Source organism: Haemaphysalis longicornis, unplaced genomic scaffold (assembly GCF_048455015.1).
Source record: "Haemaphysalis longicornis isolate Haplotype H1 unplaced genomic scaffold, Haemaphysalis longicornis Haplotype H1 scaffold_3, whole genome shotgun sequence".
In the NCBI taxonomy this organism is placed as follows: domain Eukaryota; kingdom Metazoa; phylum Arthropoda; class Arachnida; order Ixodida; family Ixodidae; genus Haemaphysalis; species Haemaphysalis longicornis.
The window spans coordinates 70,035,255-70,051,211 of record NW_027526335.1 but is presented as its reverse complement, the minus strand read 5'-3'; the positions used below and the strand labels follow the sequence as shown (position 1 = coordinate 70,051,211).

Genomic DNA, 15,957 nt, shown 5'->3' with positions numbered 1-15,957 from the left:
CTACTGGACCGCTTAATGCCATTCCCGCCAGAGCGTCCGCCGATTCGTTAAGCCAGATACCTGCATGTCCAGGTACCCAGACCAAGCGAAGTTCACAAAGGGAGGAAGGCGCTAAAGAAGCAAGGACTCGACGTAGGGGGGATGAAGTTGAAGAAGTAAGGGCAGAACAGACAGAAAATGAATCCGTGAGAATTATTGCCTGTCGTTTCGAGGAACCAAGCTTACGAAGGGCCAAGACTATTGCGAGAAATTCTGCGTGGAAAGATGTAGTAAAGTTAGGCAGCCGGAGGGAAAAGGCCCAATCTAGACCGGGAGAAAAAATACCTACGCCTGCCCTCTCCTCCCGGACAGAAGCATCGGTTGCAACCATGGCGTGGAATGGGAAACCGTTCAGATGATCCTGTAGGAGGCCTGTTAAAAGGTTCAGAGGGAGTAATTTCGCGTTAGAGGGAAAGATTTGATCAAAAGAAATATCTAAGTGCGACACTCTGTCAAGTACTGGAGCCGACAAGAGGGCCACATTTAATGGGCCAAGCAGAGATTGAACAAAGACCGCCTGTGGATGTTTATTCCTTATCCTCCTCCTCCTCCCACATGGGAGCTCATACCCGCAGTGGGGTATTGTACAACGCTTTATAAGCAATAGGATATGGCAACCCTTTGTGCCCCATTGGTAACCCTTGGTACTAATATCGCAGCCAAACCATAGCCATCTTTGACCTCCGGCGCATTTAAAGTGCCAGGCCTAGAGATAGCTGTCAAGTATAAAAATGTTGGTGCATACCAACATAGGGAAGTTAGCATAAAGACAAAGAAAAACCCTTCATACCGAACAGGCTTCAGACAAACCAGAAATGGAACATAACAGGCAACCCTGAGAAAGAAATGTTAAGAGCAGTGCATCAAAATTCATACACGGCACCTGACACAGTGTTTGTTTCTGTCGCGGCGAAACCAAGGAAGACAAAGAGTGTGCCCGCGAGCCCCACTCAGCACGCGCAGGCGCCATTCCCTCGAACAAGCCCGCAGATCAACGGCTGTAGAACGAAGTCCCCAACGGCTGCTCTTCTACGCCCAACGTGAAAGGTTTGCCTCCGTGACGTCGGCCACCCGAGAGCGAGTCGTCCTGCCCACAGCGCAATGTCGCAGACCCCCAGCAAGGCGGAGTACATCCCCAAGAAAGGGGACAGGCGCAGGTCGGGCGCCGCCAAGAAAGACCACAAGACGGCAGGCGCGGAGAAGCGTTCCAGTGTGGCCGAAGAAGCGGAGGGTGTATACAAAAGCGGCGACAAACAAAAGACAAAGGGTAAGAAGAAAAGGAGAACCGGCATCGACTCCCCCCCTTCGGACGCCGACAGCCAGCAGGCGGTCGATGAGCTTCTCTTCCTCCCCGCGGACAAGATTGGCGTCCCCTACTACGAACAAGTGGACGCGAACTTGCACGAAGCGGGAGAGCTTCTGGACGAACACACGCGCAACCTCGTCTGGAACGCGGTGGACGTCATTGGCGCCATACCGGAGTACTACCCACCGCTTCGGTACGCCACCAAGCTGTGCCAGTGCAACACTTGCTGCGAGCGCTGCTGCGTGGATCCTGGGCACCGCGAGACGGGCTTCCATCGCGGTCGTGACGGCGGCACTGGCATCGCCTTGATGACGGGGGAGGATGCGCAGGGCGACTCGAGCGACTCGTCCGGCCTGTCGTTGCCGTACGACGGCTACGACGTCGGAGGCCCCAACTCGCGCGTGGCGGCGGCCGCTCGCGAAGCCAGGCGCGCCATCCGCTGCGCCCGGCAGTTCCGCGCAGCCTCGCAGACGATCGACTCTCTCGAGTGCAGCAATGAGTCTGAGAACCAGATGCGCAAGCTGTACACCAGGGAACTCACGGAGAAGGCGGTATTCTACGCGCAGAAGGCGCGCGAGGCACTCGCGCGCTATCGGAGTCTTAGAAGGTTGCTGCAAGACAGCTCCATGTCGCAAGATGGTGCTGTGGGTTTCGACCCGTTTCAAGACTTAGACGACTCTCAGTTTCAAGGCGCACAACCGCCGCAACGAATTGTGTACGGCCCAATGTCCGGGGCTAACAGAGTGTACCGAAGCCCCGGGCCTGGATGGCCTCCAGGCTACCGCCCGGACGCCTCTACCGACGCCCGAAGGTTTGGCTGGTCGAGTGCATCAGTCATTGGACGCTCACCGTCACTGGAGTCTGCGTTGAGCTTGTCCAGGAAGGTAGATGTGGTTCTGCACAAAGCGCAGCAAGCTGCCAAGGAAGCTTACAACCTGCAAAGAGCTTCGGCCGAAGCACTGGCTGAAGCAAAGGTAGCTGAAGGGATTGACAACAGCCAACTGCGCGGTTTGCCGAGAGCTGCCAAGAGCAGTTACGTCAACCTGCCAACGAGGATGTCAGCAACAGATAAGAAGGCAGCTGACCGTGGAGGTTCTACGAGCAGCTGGGAATCGTCAGAAACGAGCGAACTTAAGGCACCAAGACTAAGCTCTTCGCGCTCTTTCGAACATCGCGATATGCAAAGATCAGCTGCATTTCCCCACACCCAATCACAAACACAACTAACGGCTGCCTTAGAATCAAAGGCTGATGAAAAGCCATATATGCCAGGTGGGAGACGAGCCAGTATGTCTGAAACCACCGAGAAGACATCTCGAAAAGGGAAATCATTAGCTGCGAGGAGGGCCAGCGTTGGTGCTGGTCTGCTCTTGAAATCTGGAGCACAAGCTAGGGAGAGTTACGGCAGCTTAGCCATGCCGCCAGAGAAAGAAGAACAAGATAGTTTCAAGGCAAAAGCAGCATCAAAACCTAGCGTGTCACTGCAAGGGCCCCAGCATTCTCCCGACCGTGCTAGCGAACAGAGCTCATTCACAGTCAAAGCCATGCGGCGAGCCAGCGTTGGATCGAACGCATTTTCGGCTGTAGAGGACAATCGCATCAGTGACCAACACGCATTCAGGGCTAAGGCGATGCGTAGAGCAAGTGTGTCTTCAAAAGGCAGTCGCCGTTCTCAAGAAGATGCGGAAGATCCCGATGCACTAAGAGCAAGAGCCAGGCGGAAAGCCAGCATTTCAGCCAAGAAATTCGCAACCTCACCCTCTGACGACGAGGGATCCTTAAAAGCCAAAGCCTCCAGAAGAGCTAGCGTGTATCCGAAAGCGCTACCGGCGCATGCGGATGATGTTTTATCAAATCAAGAACCCTTCGAGGCTAAGGCAGCACGACGCGCTAGCGTTTCTGGAAAGGCCCAGCACGCTAAGCCGGGCTCTTTCGACGTCCACGATTTGTTTAAAGCGAAGGCTGCACGAAGAGCCAGTATGTCTTCCGCACGCAAAAGGAATTTAGAAAGCTTATCCCCTGAAAAGGAATTTAACAAAGCAAGAACAAGACGCGCTAGCATTTCCTCCACAATGCGCAGATCTCTGCCGGATGGCTTGATGTTAGATGCTCGTACTGGAAGCGCGAAAGGAACAAAACCGACTGCTGCTCTCCAGCCAGATGCACCTGAAGCTTTCAGCCAAACCGTCAGCAAGCCTCCCCGAAGGCCGAGTGTAAGCGCAGCCAAGTTTAAGCGCCTCTATGGCAATGTTTCTGATGGCATGACTGCTGAGGAAGATAGCAGATCCCGCTCAGGAGGTCAGCTTGTTATTAAAGTAAAGCCTTTGCCCGTGTTAACGGCCTCAAAAAAGGTCGGTACGCCCTCCAGACCAGAGAAGCGAAATTTTTTTTCCGAGGTACGTGACCTTTGCTGCTCAAGTATCAGCAGTCCAGCAGAACTTGAGAAAGTCATCAACGAAGGAGTCAGGACGCCGAAGCGCTCAAAAACTCTAGGACAGACTAAAATGGTGCATGACCCTTCCAATAGCATCACTGAGAAAGAATATTTCACCAGGCCGCGTCCTGAGTTGTTCTACAATCCGTCAGACGAATCTCTTGACATCGAGATGATAGCAAGCGACAGGTGCAAATCGACCCAACTTTCGCTGCCATACGGCAAAGAAATACGCCGCAAAAATTCCCAGGGAATCACCAAAGGAGTCCACAAGCGCAAGGAAAGCGTGGCAAAACAGAGACAACCAGCTCCACTTAGCTCGTCTGAAGGCAACTCAAAGGTTGGATCTGACAAAATACCGCCAAAGGGGTCGGAAAGAGGCAGCGGTCAGCGTAGATTGAGTTCTCCTACCAACGTCCAGGGCAAGAAAAAAGGACGTGGTGCACTCAGCCCCAAGGCCACCGCACCTGGCCCCGCAAGTTCACCTGGTTCCAACAAGGCACCGCTCGCAGGAAAGGGAGAGCGACCTACCTCTCATGGAGGCGGTTTGCTTGCCATGATGAAGCTTCTGCCATCGGACACGTACGTTGTTGCCGCATCTACGGCAGTAGCCGCCGGAGGAGACATGAAGGATGCTAAGGTGGCAAAAAAAGATGCCAACAAAAACACAAGTGCGAAGAAGAAGAAGAAGACGAAGCCAATTGCTGAGGAAACTCTTAGCAAACATTCGAAGTCATCTACCGGGAGTATGAAACAGCAGACGAGTGCTCATCCTAAACCTGCCCAGAGCAAGAAAAAGTTGGCAAAAGATGCCAACAAAAACACAAGTGCGAAGAAGAAGAAGAAGACAAAGCCAATTACTGAGGAAACTGTAAGCAAACATTCGAAGTCGTCTACCGAGAGTACGAAAGAGCATACGAAAGCTAATCCTAAACCTGCCCAGAGCAAGAAAAGGTTATCTGAGACAGAAGAAACTGCCCCTCCCCCCATGAATGGCAAAGCAGCATCCAACCAGGCTAGCGGGAAGACAAAAGGACGACCCAATCAGGCTGACACTTCGAAACCCGATGGAGAACCAGAAAAGGCTAGTAAGGAAAGCATTACCCATAAGGACTCCATAAAGAGAGCAGGAGAAAATAGAACAGCAGCTCCTAACGAGCAAAAGGATGACGGGACGAAAAGACCACACACGACTGATGATGATAAACCCAGAAATCTTAGCAAGGCAAGAAGGTCTAGCGTTATTTCTGAAGAAACAGGCAACAAATCTGAACGAAAACCAAAAGCCCACAAGAAAAAACGAACAGATGAAAGTCAATCCACAGTAGACGTAAAGCCACAAGCAACTGGTTTAAAAGAGGAAACCAGTAGTGATATCTTTGGAAACATCCTTGGTAGTTTCGGGGGGTTGTTCGGAGAGGCGTCACCAGCGACTAAGCACGACATGGGCCCTGATAAGAACATAAACTACCAAGAAGTTTCGGGGAGCGTAGGAATGCCCCAGTTGAGTAACCTCGTTCGAAGATGGAGCGGCTCTTCGGGGATCTTGAAGAAAACAGAAGGCCCAGCTGAACCGACTTACGCCTCTCGAGCGACCGCTGAGCAGGACACAGGTAACAAGAACAATGAAACTTGGATCAAATCTGCAATAACTGGTAATGTATACGATGATCCAGAGATTGCGGTCAATAATCTCCAACCTCCCAGTTGGACCACACGAAGCAGCGAACAATTCAATGGGAGAGAAGCTGAAAACAGTGGCAGGCCCGTTGAGTTGATATCTCTAACACAGCCCTATTATGGTGAAGTAGATGAGCGAGGCAGGATGGGTTTTAATCGGTACTCGTGGGAAACATCTTCAAGGGGGTCCCGTCATAGTACAGAATTGTCAGCGGATGCCAGAAGCGAGGAAGACTACAGAAGAAATGCATTCGAAGGCGCTCCTAGTGACGAAAAAATCTTTCCACAGATTATAATTGCAGATGAGGGTGGCACTTCTCTGGGAGATGGAGGAACAGTGTTAGAAGTGGAGCTTGTCGGAGACGACACTGTTGATGAGGTGCACTCACAGCATGGACATATGGATGACGACGCTTCAGTGTACAGCCTCCAACCCGGTGAGCCCATAGAACTAGGGGCCCTGTTACAGGAGGAGGGAGGAAATTATGATCTCAGTGAAGCAGAGGAGGACAGTGCGGAGCTTCTTCCCGATTCCCCTTCGTACACGCAAGATGAGTTTCCCACTGATCGCGGAAGTCAGCGACGTTTGAGCCTTTCCCGTGACATCCTACAATTACAAAACACAAACTACGAGCTCCAGGCCAGGCCCCATGCACCCATCAGGGGGCCAGACACTCAAGACACCAATTTCTGGGACCTGGATTGGCCCCCCGTGCTCTATCCCGAGAGCCGCTTGGTATTTGCACTAGCGCTTGTCGCAGGCGCGTGGGTTTTATATTTATTATTGACGACGTGGCGGCATGTGGACAAGAGGAGCTTCCTGGATTCATTCAGACCACTCACGCCGGAGATAAACCTTCCGCACGCCCGGCTCTTGACTGCACCACCCTCTTTAGGTCATTTTCCGACTGAGCAAGTAGGCGACACGGAAGTGGAGACACGTACTAGTGCCCAGCCACAATCCTATCAGTCATGTGGTACACCTAACTGCAAGCGGGAAGCATCCTACCCAAAGAACTTGCTCGGTGAAAACCCATGCTTGAATTTTTACAGCTCCATCTGCAACAAGCAGAACCGGGACGAGAATCCTGCCCAGGGATCTTCGCCGTCCTCCGATGCACTTATGGCCGACAATGCAGTGAAGATCGTGGCGGACTACATTTTGGACAAGAACCATCGGGATATGAATGCAGCCAGGGACCTTGTAGAAGCGTGCATCAATCATGAGCGCGACGAAGACTGGAGTCGAGCAGAACTGAACGAGCTGTTCTTCGAGTACTTCGGCTCTTCCTGGCCAATAGAGAATAAACGTCCCACCATGGGAGTCGTTTGGGCGGTTGCTGGAAGTTTGGCTCTGGACATCAAGCTGGAAGTACTCGCTCGCGTGTCTGTCCAGGTTCACCCTGAGAATAGCTCTGAATACATCCCAGCTATTGATGAGCCGGTCCCCCTTTACCGAGACGGTGACTTTGAAGAGCCAGCTTATTCATACTTGCTTGAAAGTGCTGTAGAAGAGTCCTTCAGGCTTACGAGTCCTGCCGCCAATGATGGTCGCCATGCATCCTATGCATCTGGAATAAAGAGGACGATGCAATTGCTGTCTAAACTTAGTGCCAACGCAAGCTCTGCACAGCCCATTGGACCACGTATCTACCGTTTGTCAAGGGTCCGCCTTCTGTTACCAAGCGTGTGGTCTTTTGTGCGTGCCGTTTTTCTCCATCCGTCCAAAGTGGCCGACAATGCCGCAATCTTAATCAAGTCGCCGCGGTTCTTTGAAAATTTTGAGAGTGCTCAGGAGTCGCAGTTTGAACCCCAAGCCATTTTGAATTACATCGGTTTTAGAGTCGTGGTTTATTTCGCTGCATTTCTGCAACTGCCAAGCGTCCGACGCCTGCGCGTCTTGGAAGCCAATTTTATGCTCCCCGACAATGCGTCGGCTCGGGAATTCTGCACTAGAGAGATGGAGCGCCTTTTTCCGGCCTTGTACGCGCGCGCTTTCATGATGCAGCTACGCAACCCGAGCGTCCTACCTAGCATGTGGTCGCCAGCGCTGAAGAGCAAGTTCGCTGAGGGACTGGAGACGGTCACTTTCGTCTGGACGTCCAAATCGGCACCGGACGACGACCTTCGTAATGCCAAGCTCAAACTGGCCAACCTGACAATAAACAACGCCGCTCCGTCGTGGATCCTAAACAACTCCGTGTTCAGCCAGCACGTTCAGCAAGTGGAACAGCAACTCCATGTCACTCTCAATTTAGACCCTAGCAACTCGCTCAAGCGTTTTCGTTTCTTCGCAAAGTTGCTGCGCCAGCACGAGCTTCATGAAGCACGTCGTGGTGCCATGTGGTACCATTCTTCGATGTCTGTATTTGACACCCTGGCCAAGTCTGATAGGCACACGAATAAGGTTTATGTGCCATTGGGCATTGTCAACTACTCCACACCAGTCAACAGCACCGAGTTTGCGATACATGCGGCACGCTACGCAGTTCGCTTTTTCAAGGCACTGGTGCCAGTGCTTTATCCTAACTACGCGCGTACCTTGGGCCAGCGTCGTGACTCCTGGCTGTACAGCAAGCACTACCAGGGACGATTTGAAGCTGCCGTCGACTGTCTGCTGACGCAGTACCACAACACTAACGAAGACCTGAAGAGCCCGTTCCTCCGGACCCTCGCTGACCGTACCTCGGCCGGACCAGCTCTCATGGAACAAACGCTGGCACTCATGCAAGCCTACTCAGCCTTCAAGGTATGCAGCACGGACGAGCATAATGAACAAGATTGCGAAGCGGGGCTAGTCGGCAAGAATTCATGAGTAAAACGGCGCAAGGGACAAACTGAGAAAAGCTGACAAGGTCGGCTTTTCTTGTCTCGTCCTTTGCGTCTTTTTAATCACGAGCATAATCTAACGTGAGCAGAAACCCATACCGGCCAAGTTATTAACAGCAAAGCGCAACCCTATTGTCATGCTGCAGCCTGCAAGAATGTCCTTTAGTTAAGTCGAAGTTCAGGTCGTAGGCGGACCGTGAATTTGGAGCTCCCGTTGAGCCGCGAACGCAAAAACACATGCGACGCAACCCCGCGGCGATGACCGAATACCCGCTTCCCCCGCCCGCTCGGTCCAAGTTTCTTCCATTCACGACGCTCTCTCTATCTCTCATCTCTGCTTATCAGTGTCTTGCAAAGCCGCGTTGTCACTTCGCTCCTCACTTTGTCAGAATACCTCGGTGGAGTGACGTATGCGTTGGCCCCGCCATTTTGGCTCACGCTGGCCGGCGCAGCAAGTCCCTGTAGCAAGACCACGCTATAATTTTCGCCGCAACACGCTATACTCGCGAAGTATAAATGAAACGAAAACAGCTATGCGTTGAGCACTTTGATTGATTGATTGATTGATTGATTGTAGGGTTTAACGCGCCGACGCAACGCAGGCGATGAGGCGCGTCGTAGTGGAGGGCTCCGGATTTCCATCAGAAAGGCGGCCGCCGCACGCGGCAGGGAATCGAACCCGCGACCTCGTGCTCAGCAGCACGCCTTAGCCACTGAACCACCGCAGCGGGTGAGCACTTTAATCCAATAACGAAGGCACGGGACTGTTCGAAGGATTGCTCCACCGGGTACGGTAATGCCGTTTTATTATTATTTTTTTCATCTCCGCCTTGTACTATCCTTCGTTTCGCTTGGCCTTTGCACTTTAACACTCGCGCCTTCCCCTTTCAACTTGCTCGACCACGTCGGCCTTATCTAGTGCGCGCAAGGCGCGGGGCGGGGTATAAATAGCAGTGGATGGCCTGGGTGTCGCGTGCGCGCAGCGATTGGCTGGCGGGTTAGTCGGACGCCATACAGGAGTGGCGGGCATAACACAGGCGTTCGTTTTTTTTTTTTGTTTTTTTTTTGCTTATAATTTCAGCTAAAGGTTCGCAAATCACGCGAGAAGGCGCTAAATTAGTAATTTAAATAAGTTCTTAGCCCACTTGTCGAGTGAGATCGCCTACTGGGCTAGCATTTACCCGCATCCCTTTCGTACGTCAGCCCGGTCATGCAACGCTTTCTCGCGGTCCCTTGAAAGTCGTATTATCGGGGTTCTACTGTATCTATTGGTGACGTTTTACGAGGTCTGAGATGTTAATCAGCTATATAGCAGGAGTTTGGCCGCTTGTTGATTGCTTTCCGCTGGAGAGATTGGAATCACGCCGCCAGAATTTCTGGTGAAACTGTTAGAGTCGTTGCAAAACTAGCACCGCTTGGACTATTCTGCGCATGCGCCAGGGAGAGTAAAGATTGCAAAGCACACCAAAGTGCAGCACCGCGGAACTACCTCAATTCAGCAATCAAAGCTTAGTAATTAGTTTGCGACCTTCTGCGGCTGATCAAGGCCAGCTCCCCGATGCCGACACTTTTCCTTTGCTCTTCTTCTACACCTACTCCACCTCCCCATATGGATCTATTTATCCCGCTGACCAGGGCCAAGTGAGGGTGCTGCCTACCTACAAGGCAGACGGTGATTGAACTTCAAGCTGAGCTTCAAGCGATGCTTCTCTTGTACACTGATACGCCTTGCGGCAAAGCCAGCTTCATTCCTTTGCTCTAATGATGACGATGATGATGCCCTTGAAGTGTTTACTAGGCACCCCCTTGGGGGATTGGCCAGGGGTAAAGTGTTGGCTCCACATATCCACGTGCTCTTCGGGTGCAGCCCTCGCTCACTGTTCACAGCTGGTGCGGGCGCGCGCACACAAGCGTCGCACTATATATCGCACCCCAATGGGAGCCAAACAGCGTCGTCGCTCGCATCACGCCACATCGCAAGAGCGGTCACTCACCCTCGCGGGGCAGTTCAGCTTCTAGCGCAGCAGGGTTAGGCCGCGTGTAGTTCGTTCTGCGTAAAAGCGGGCACCCATTGAATTTAAACGTTCCAAAAATCGTAAAATTATCTACAACCAAACATTTGTGTTCAGGTTAAGCTCAGCGAAGTGAAAGGGTTTCATTTTGGTCGATCGATGCTTTTGCGTTTTCATTTTGGTCATTGCATTGTGATTTTTGTATTTTTGTTTTCCGGTCATTGTGTTGTGATTTTGGTCGTTTTCATTGTCCCTGAGGTCAAGCTTCGAGTGTGCCAGCCACGGTGGCTCAGTGGTTACGGCGCTGTGCTGCTGAGCCCATGGACATGGGTTCGATTCAGGCCGTGCTGGCTGCTTTTCTGACGGAAGGAAGGAAGTAAACTTTATTTTCCTGAGCACCCTTAGTCCAGGGCGCCGTCTTGGGAAGCCGTGGCCATGGCTTCCTCCGCTCTGTATGTCAGCAGGAGCTGTGTCGCAGCGCTGGGGTCAGCCAGACTTGCCTCCCAGGATGCTAGAGTTGGATTCGGGATGGGGGTCAACTTTGGATGTCGATCACAGGCCCATATTGTGTGGAATATGTTTGGGTAACCTCCGCAGAACGAGCAAGTAGGGGTGCCGGGTAAATTTCGAAAGCGATGTGTGAGATGTTCAGTGGGTAATGTGTTTGTCTGAATCTGTCGGAGGAGGACGGACTGCCGCCTTGTGAGTGTACGATGGGGGGAGGGATGTACCTTGCGCTGCGCTCGAAAAGACTCGAGGTATTCGCGCGGGTTAAAAGACGGCTGTGCATCACTTAAGGACGGCTGTGAGGCGAAAAGAAAGAACGCCTGTGTCGATATTTCGGCACAAGTTAAAGATACCCAGGTAGTTAAAATTAATCTGGAGCTGCCCAATATGGTGTGCCTTGTAACTCAGGAAAAGATACTCCGGAGAAGATTCCCATGTAGTTAAAATTAATCCGGAGCTGTCCAATATGGTGTGCCTTGTAACTCAGGAGTGGCTTCAGTGCATTAAACCCCACAATGAATCAAGCTTTGCAAGCACCCGTTTCCAGAGGGAAAAGCATTGTTCACTACTTTTATAACCCTTACTGCCAGGGTTTAAAGAATGTTTGAAACTTAAATATTGAAGTGAATAACATGATATTCGATTCAGGTTTGAATCAAATAGCAGTATTCGACAACTTCGAACAAGTTCAAAAATGCAATTTCACAGTGGTTTCAACAAAGTCAGTTACTTTTTTTGGAACGAGGAACTACACACAAAAACATGCAAAATATACATGTTACAACTAGTTGGGCACCGGATGTATCGCACTTTGAGCGCTTAAAGTCGACCAGCGCAAACATAGACTGGTCCTTCCCCGCTCGCGGCCATGGCTTTTTTTTTTAATGCACCAGTGTCATGCGGCTAAACGTCAAATTGAAGGTACTTTTACAGAGTGCCTCCCATCTCCTTAGCATTGGACCAACTCCACCCTCGTGTTTCTCTTCTTGCATTCTGACAGTGTGGTCACACTCCAGCTTCCTCAGTCATGTAGTAATGAGCTCACAATTGCAGCTACATTTCAGTTTTCAGCGATTTTAAGCTTACCATTAGCAGCCTTGCACATTGTGTATTGCCCACAATGGCTCAGCATAAATACGCACCACTCTGGAGCTTTCGCACCTTACGTCACACAGTCCACTGTTTGGAAAACGGTTTCTATATACAGTACAACCTCGTTACAACGGACCATGATAGTGATCATGATGTCAGTCTGCTATAAAAGAAGTATGAATAATCCAAATACTGTTACTACAGACTTTTACAGAATCATCGATAAAGTCTGTTATAACAAGAGTTTGGACTTTTCAACTGTTAAAAACAAATCAAACAAAAAAGTATGCTGGTCATTTCTCGAGATTCAGTTAGAAATTAAACAGGTTGGTATTTTAGGCCAACAAACCTTCAGGACGAATTGGTTTTTTTCAGCAGTTTCATCCTCTTGTGACACTATGAAGCACGTCACAAAATGACATGCATGACTCTTACATTTGCTGGGCTCCTGTTGTATGGCACCCCATCAAACTTTTGATTCACTCATACTATTATTTCTCTCTTTCACATCTTCAACCTACACTTGCATTTCCATTGTCTTCACATGAATATAAATGAAATGCAAGTAAAGATCTCATTGCTAAGCTTAGAGATTTAGCCATCTATAATGTATGAAGGCATACATTTTTTGTTTTAATGAAGGTAACTTTCATATAATGATCTTATCTGTTGCACTATAGCACTGAAATTCAGAATCCTATTACTTGATTCCCAGGACATCACACCTATGCATACTGCAAGTGGATGCAATAAGTTTCACTTATACTAATTCACAATTATTTTTAATTGTTTCAAATTGCTTTCATTTGATCACAATTGTGAGGTAGCAACACAAATACTGAAAACATACGTAACAAATGAATGGTGGTTGCCTGCACTTGAAAAGTCTGCTATAGAGATGCAAAGGTGGACTTGTTAACCTTTCAAACTGGTCTGTTATATCCGAATGTATGTTATAACCGAATCTGCAGTAAAGGAAGTTTAATCAATGGCACAGATAGGAAGACCAACCAAGCACTGCAAATCAGTATGTTGTATCCAAATATCTGTTGCAAGCAGATCTGTTGTAACGAGTTTCCACTGTAAATGAGAATGGGAAGAACATTAGAAATGCCTCCCCCTCACTTCTCTACGCCCAAAAATCTGCCTCCATATTCCAGGTATTGACATTATTGCAGTCAGAATATCGGAGGTCAATTAGCACAAGCGCGACAATGAACAGTGGGCTGTAAACGCACGCAGTGCCGGATTACAATTAAGCAAGGCTTCACGCTGTTTTCTGCTGCAGGAGCTGCTGAACAACCAGCGTACGCAACATTCTGACTTCCGAATGGCCGGACTAGAAGGTGGTACACCCGAGCAGCTCTTTTTCGTGGCATATGCGCAGGACAACTGCGACGCGAGCGACAATGTGCACCGACGCCGGCAGTTCCACGCCGACATCTCACAGCTACCACCTGAAGACCGTGTAAACTTCCCACTCACACAGTTGGAAGCGTTTGCCAGAGCCTTCGCCTGCAATCGCACAGAGTCCATGGCGGCCAACAAGCGCTGCCCGATCATCCGCACTCCTTGACGGACCTGCTCCGCAATGCTTACACCTCGGTGATTTCCTGCCAGCAAACCACGCACCCGTTTTTTTGGGGCTGTGCCGATTCATTCACGAACATTCAATCACTCCACAAGGACAATCGTTTTTGGTTTCAGCATAGAAACAAAGTTAAACACAATTTTTTACCGCACGCCTTGGACAGTTTTCATTCAGTGACAAAGACTGAAAAACTTGGTTAGGTAATTTTGAAGCTAAGCTAAACATCAAAATCAGTGCGGTGACAACCGCTAGCCTTCTGCCCGAGCCTTTGTGGGTTGCAGTTCAAGGACAGATTTTTATATGCCCCAACAGAAGCTTCTGCGGGCAAAATCATACTATTTAATTGGTGTGTCTAGAGTGTAAAAGGCAAATGTGACAATTCAAGTTGCCATTGTAGCGCTGAATCTGTACTGTATTCACTTAAAGGGACACTGAAGTGAATTTGTCAAGCTCCCGTTTTTGCTTGCACTGCGTAGATTGGCTCAAATTAACACACTTTTCATCGTTTATCCGGCTGATAAGTCGGCAATTCTTTTATAAAGCCCGAAAGAAGAAAAACTACCACGCGCAATCTGCGGCAGCCGCACCAACTAAAGGCTGTGACATTGGGAGGAGGTGCACCGTGATTGGACGATGTCGAAGACTAGCATTCAAACAAGTTTCGGTTTCGGTTCTGTAAAACATGCTTGACATCCGTCATTTTCGTTGGATGGGCATTCTCAATATCTCAATAATCGTCATACAGCGATTCTGCCATGTTTCCGGCTGTAAAATGCCTAAGATGAGCCTCCCAGGATGGCTTGGAATCGTAGCAATCACTAGCCGAGGCCTACGCAGTGGATGCGAGGCCTCCGCGTCACTGCAGACGCTCAAATGCCATGCGCTTTTCCCGCGTATTTGCAGCTTGCCTCACCCATGCCTGTATCGTAAAAAGCATGTTCGCACCAGGCCAAGGGTCTTGATTCTGGCATGTGCCCACTGCCCGCAAGTAGTCGGTGCTTGTGGCAACAGCACGCCAATGAGAACTTGCTAGCACGTCAGTGTCAGTCTGCGCGCATTCTGCGAACTCGCTTGTGGAGCAGTGAACGTTACGGCCAAAAAATGGTCGACACTGCGCCAAATTAGTTCGGAACCTGATTCAGCACAAGCCTCAGAAAGTGCAAAAGCATCGAAACTGTAAATTGTGTTACGAACAAAGAAGAGTGAACTCAGTTTAAAAATCGGCCAAAAACGAAAAAAAAATAACTTAAAAAAAAATGTACCCTCGGGGATTTGAACTTGTGCCTTGCAAAATAATATTCCTAGCGCTCCAGACAACTCGGCCACGGGCCAGCGCTGCCAGCGTTGGAAATATATGGTATATAATATATAAACAGTTTACACTTTTACAGTTGAACCTCGTTATAAAGAGACATGGATGTAAGAGACAAATGGGTATAAGAGACACTATTCACCCACATGGTTGGCTGCCCTATCTTTCCCATTAAATTGACCTCTTTTATAACAGACATTGGATGTAGAAAATTGGTTATAAGGGACAAGTCATTCTTGAACTTTAATCAATAATCTCGCTTGTAACAGACATTTTAACTTCAGATGCAGTGCCACTAGTCACTAATTACAGTTGCTTCCATTCTGGAAACACAGGTGGACGACAGACGCCTGCAGTCGCCATTTATTATAACTTCAGCACACACAAAGTGGTTCAGTCAGCTATGAAATGACAATGAGAAGCCCTGCCAATGGAAATGCAACTTACAGAAGTGATTGAAGCTCACTGCCATCCATTGGATGGAGCGCGATCGCACATGTGGGCTCTCCCACTCGCGTAGCTCCCAATCAAGAAGCATCGCAGATGTTGGGTCCTGCAAGCGTAACGAATAGCCTGAGCACACAGCGGAAGAAGCTGTGCTCTCTGACTATTCATCAGGCTTGTGAACTCAACATCTACGATTCATGTTCCACAAACAAGGAAAGGAAAAGAAGCTTGTAGAATCGGTTGTAAAAAACAGTGTAAATACAGTCATGAAGAAAACAAAGATTGAGAACTGTTTCATAAATTTTCGGGGCCAAACAAATTAGAATGAATCTTTTGAAACATGCTGTAGCGTTCTTTTGAGCTTATTTTAGTCATACGATGCCAACATAGAACTAGGATCTGATTAGTAAGTGAAAACATGGTTCCCTGCTTATAAGAGACATCTCATATAAGAGACAGAAACTGCTCCCCGGTACGTGTCTCTTATAAAGGGGTTCAACTGTATTTAGTTTTAGCATTTCAAGCAGCTTAGATGACTATTTTTTGGATAGCGCTCTTGCAGTAAGTGCCCCCCAAATTTCCACAATATCTCACGTCTAGCAATTGCATTTCGTAGACGAAAAAGCGTTCAGAGGCCTATAGCCGTGCTGCTGACCACTGTGCTTGTTTACCCAGCGCAAGAAAGTGCTTCCTGCTCCCTAGTTTTAC

The 15,957-nt window shown here is 49.4% G+C and overlaps 1 protein-coding gene across 1 annotated transcript; it reads left to right on the top strand.

Moving 5' to 3' along the window:
- The first annotated feature begins 1,140 nt into the window (after positions 1 to 1,140).
- Positions 1,141 to 13,475, top strand: LOC144175260 (uncharacterized). The gene is made up of 3 exons (XM_077704356.1): positions 1,141 to 2,319; positions 4,201 to 8,208; positions 13,188 to 13,475. Exons 1-3 carry the CDS (start codon positions 1,141 to 1,143, stop codon positions 13,473 to 13,475), a joined length of 5,475 nt encoding a protein of 1,824 aa, XP_077560482.1.
- Positions 13,476 to 15,957: the final 2,482 nt, after the last annotated feature.

Coding starts and splice junctions, on each gene's coding strand:
- LOC144175260 (XM_077704356.1), top strand. CDS start 1,141: ATGTCGCAGACCCCCAGCAAGGCGGAGTACATCCCCAAGAAAGGGGAC. Junction 2,320..4,200: donor AAGCACTGGCTGAAGCAAAG/GTAGCTGAAGGG, acceptor ACCAACGTCCAG/GGCAAGAAAAAAGGACGTGG. Junction 8,209..13,187: donor AAGCCTACTCAGCCTTCAAG/GTATGCAGCACG, acceptor TTTCTGCTGCAG/GAGCTGCTGAACAACCAGCG.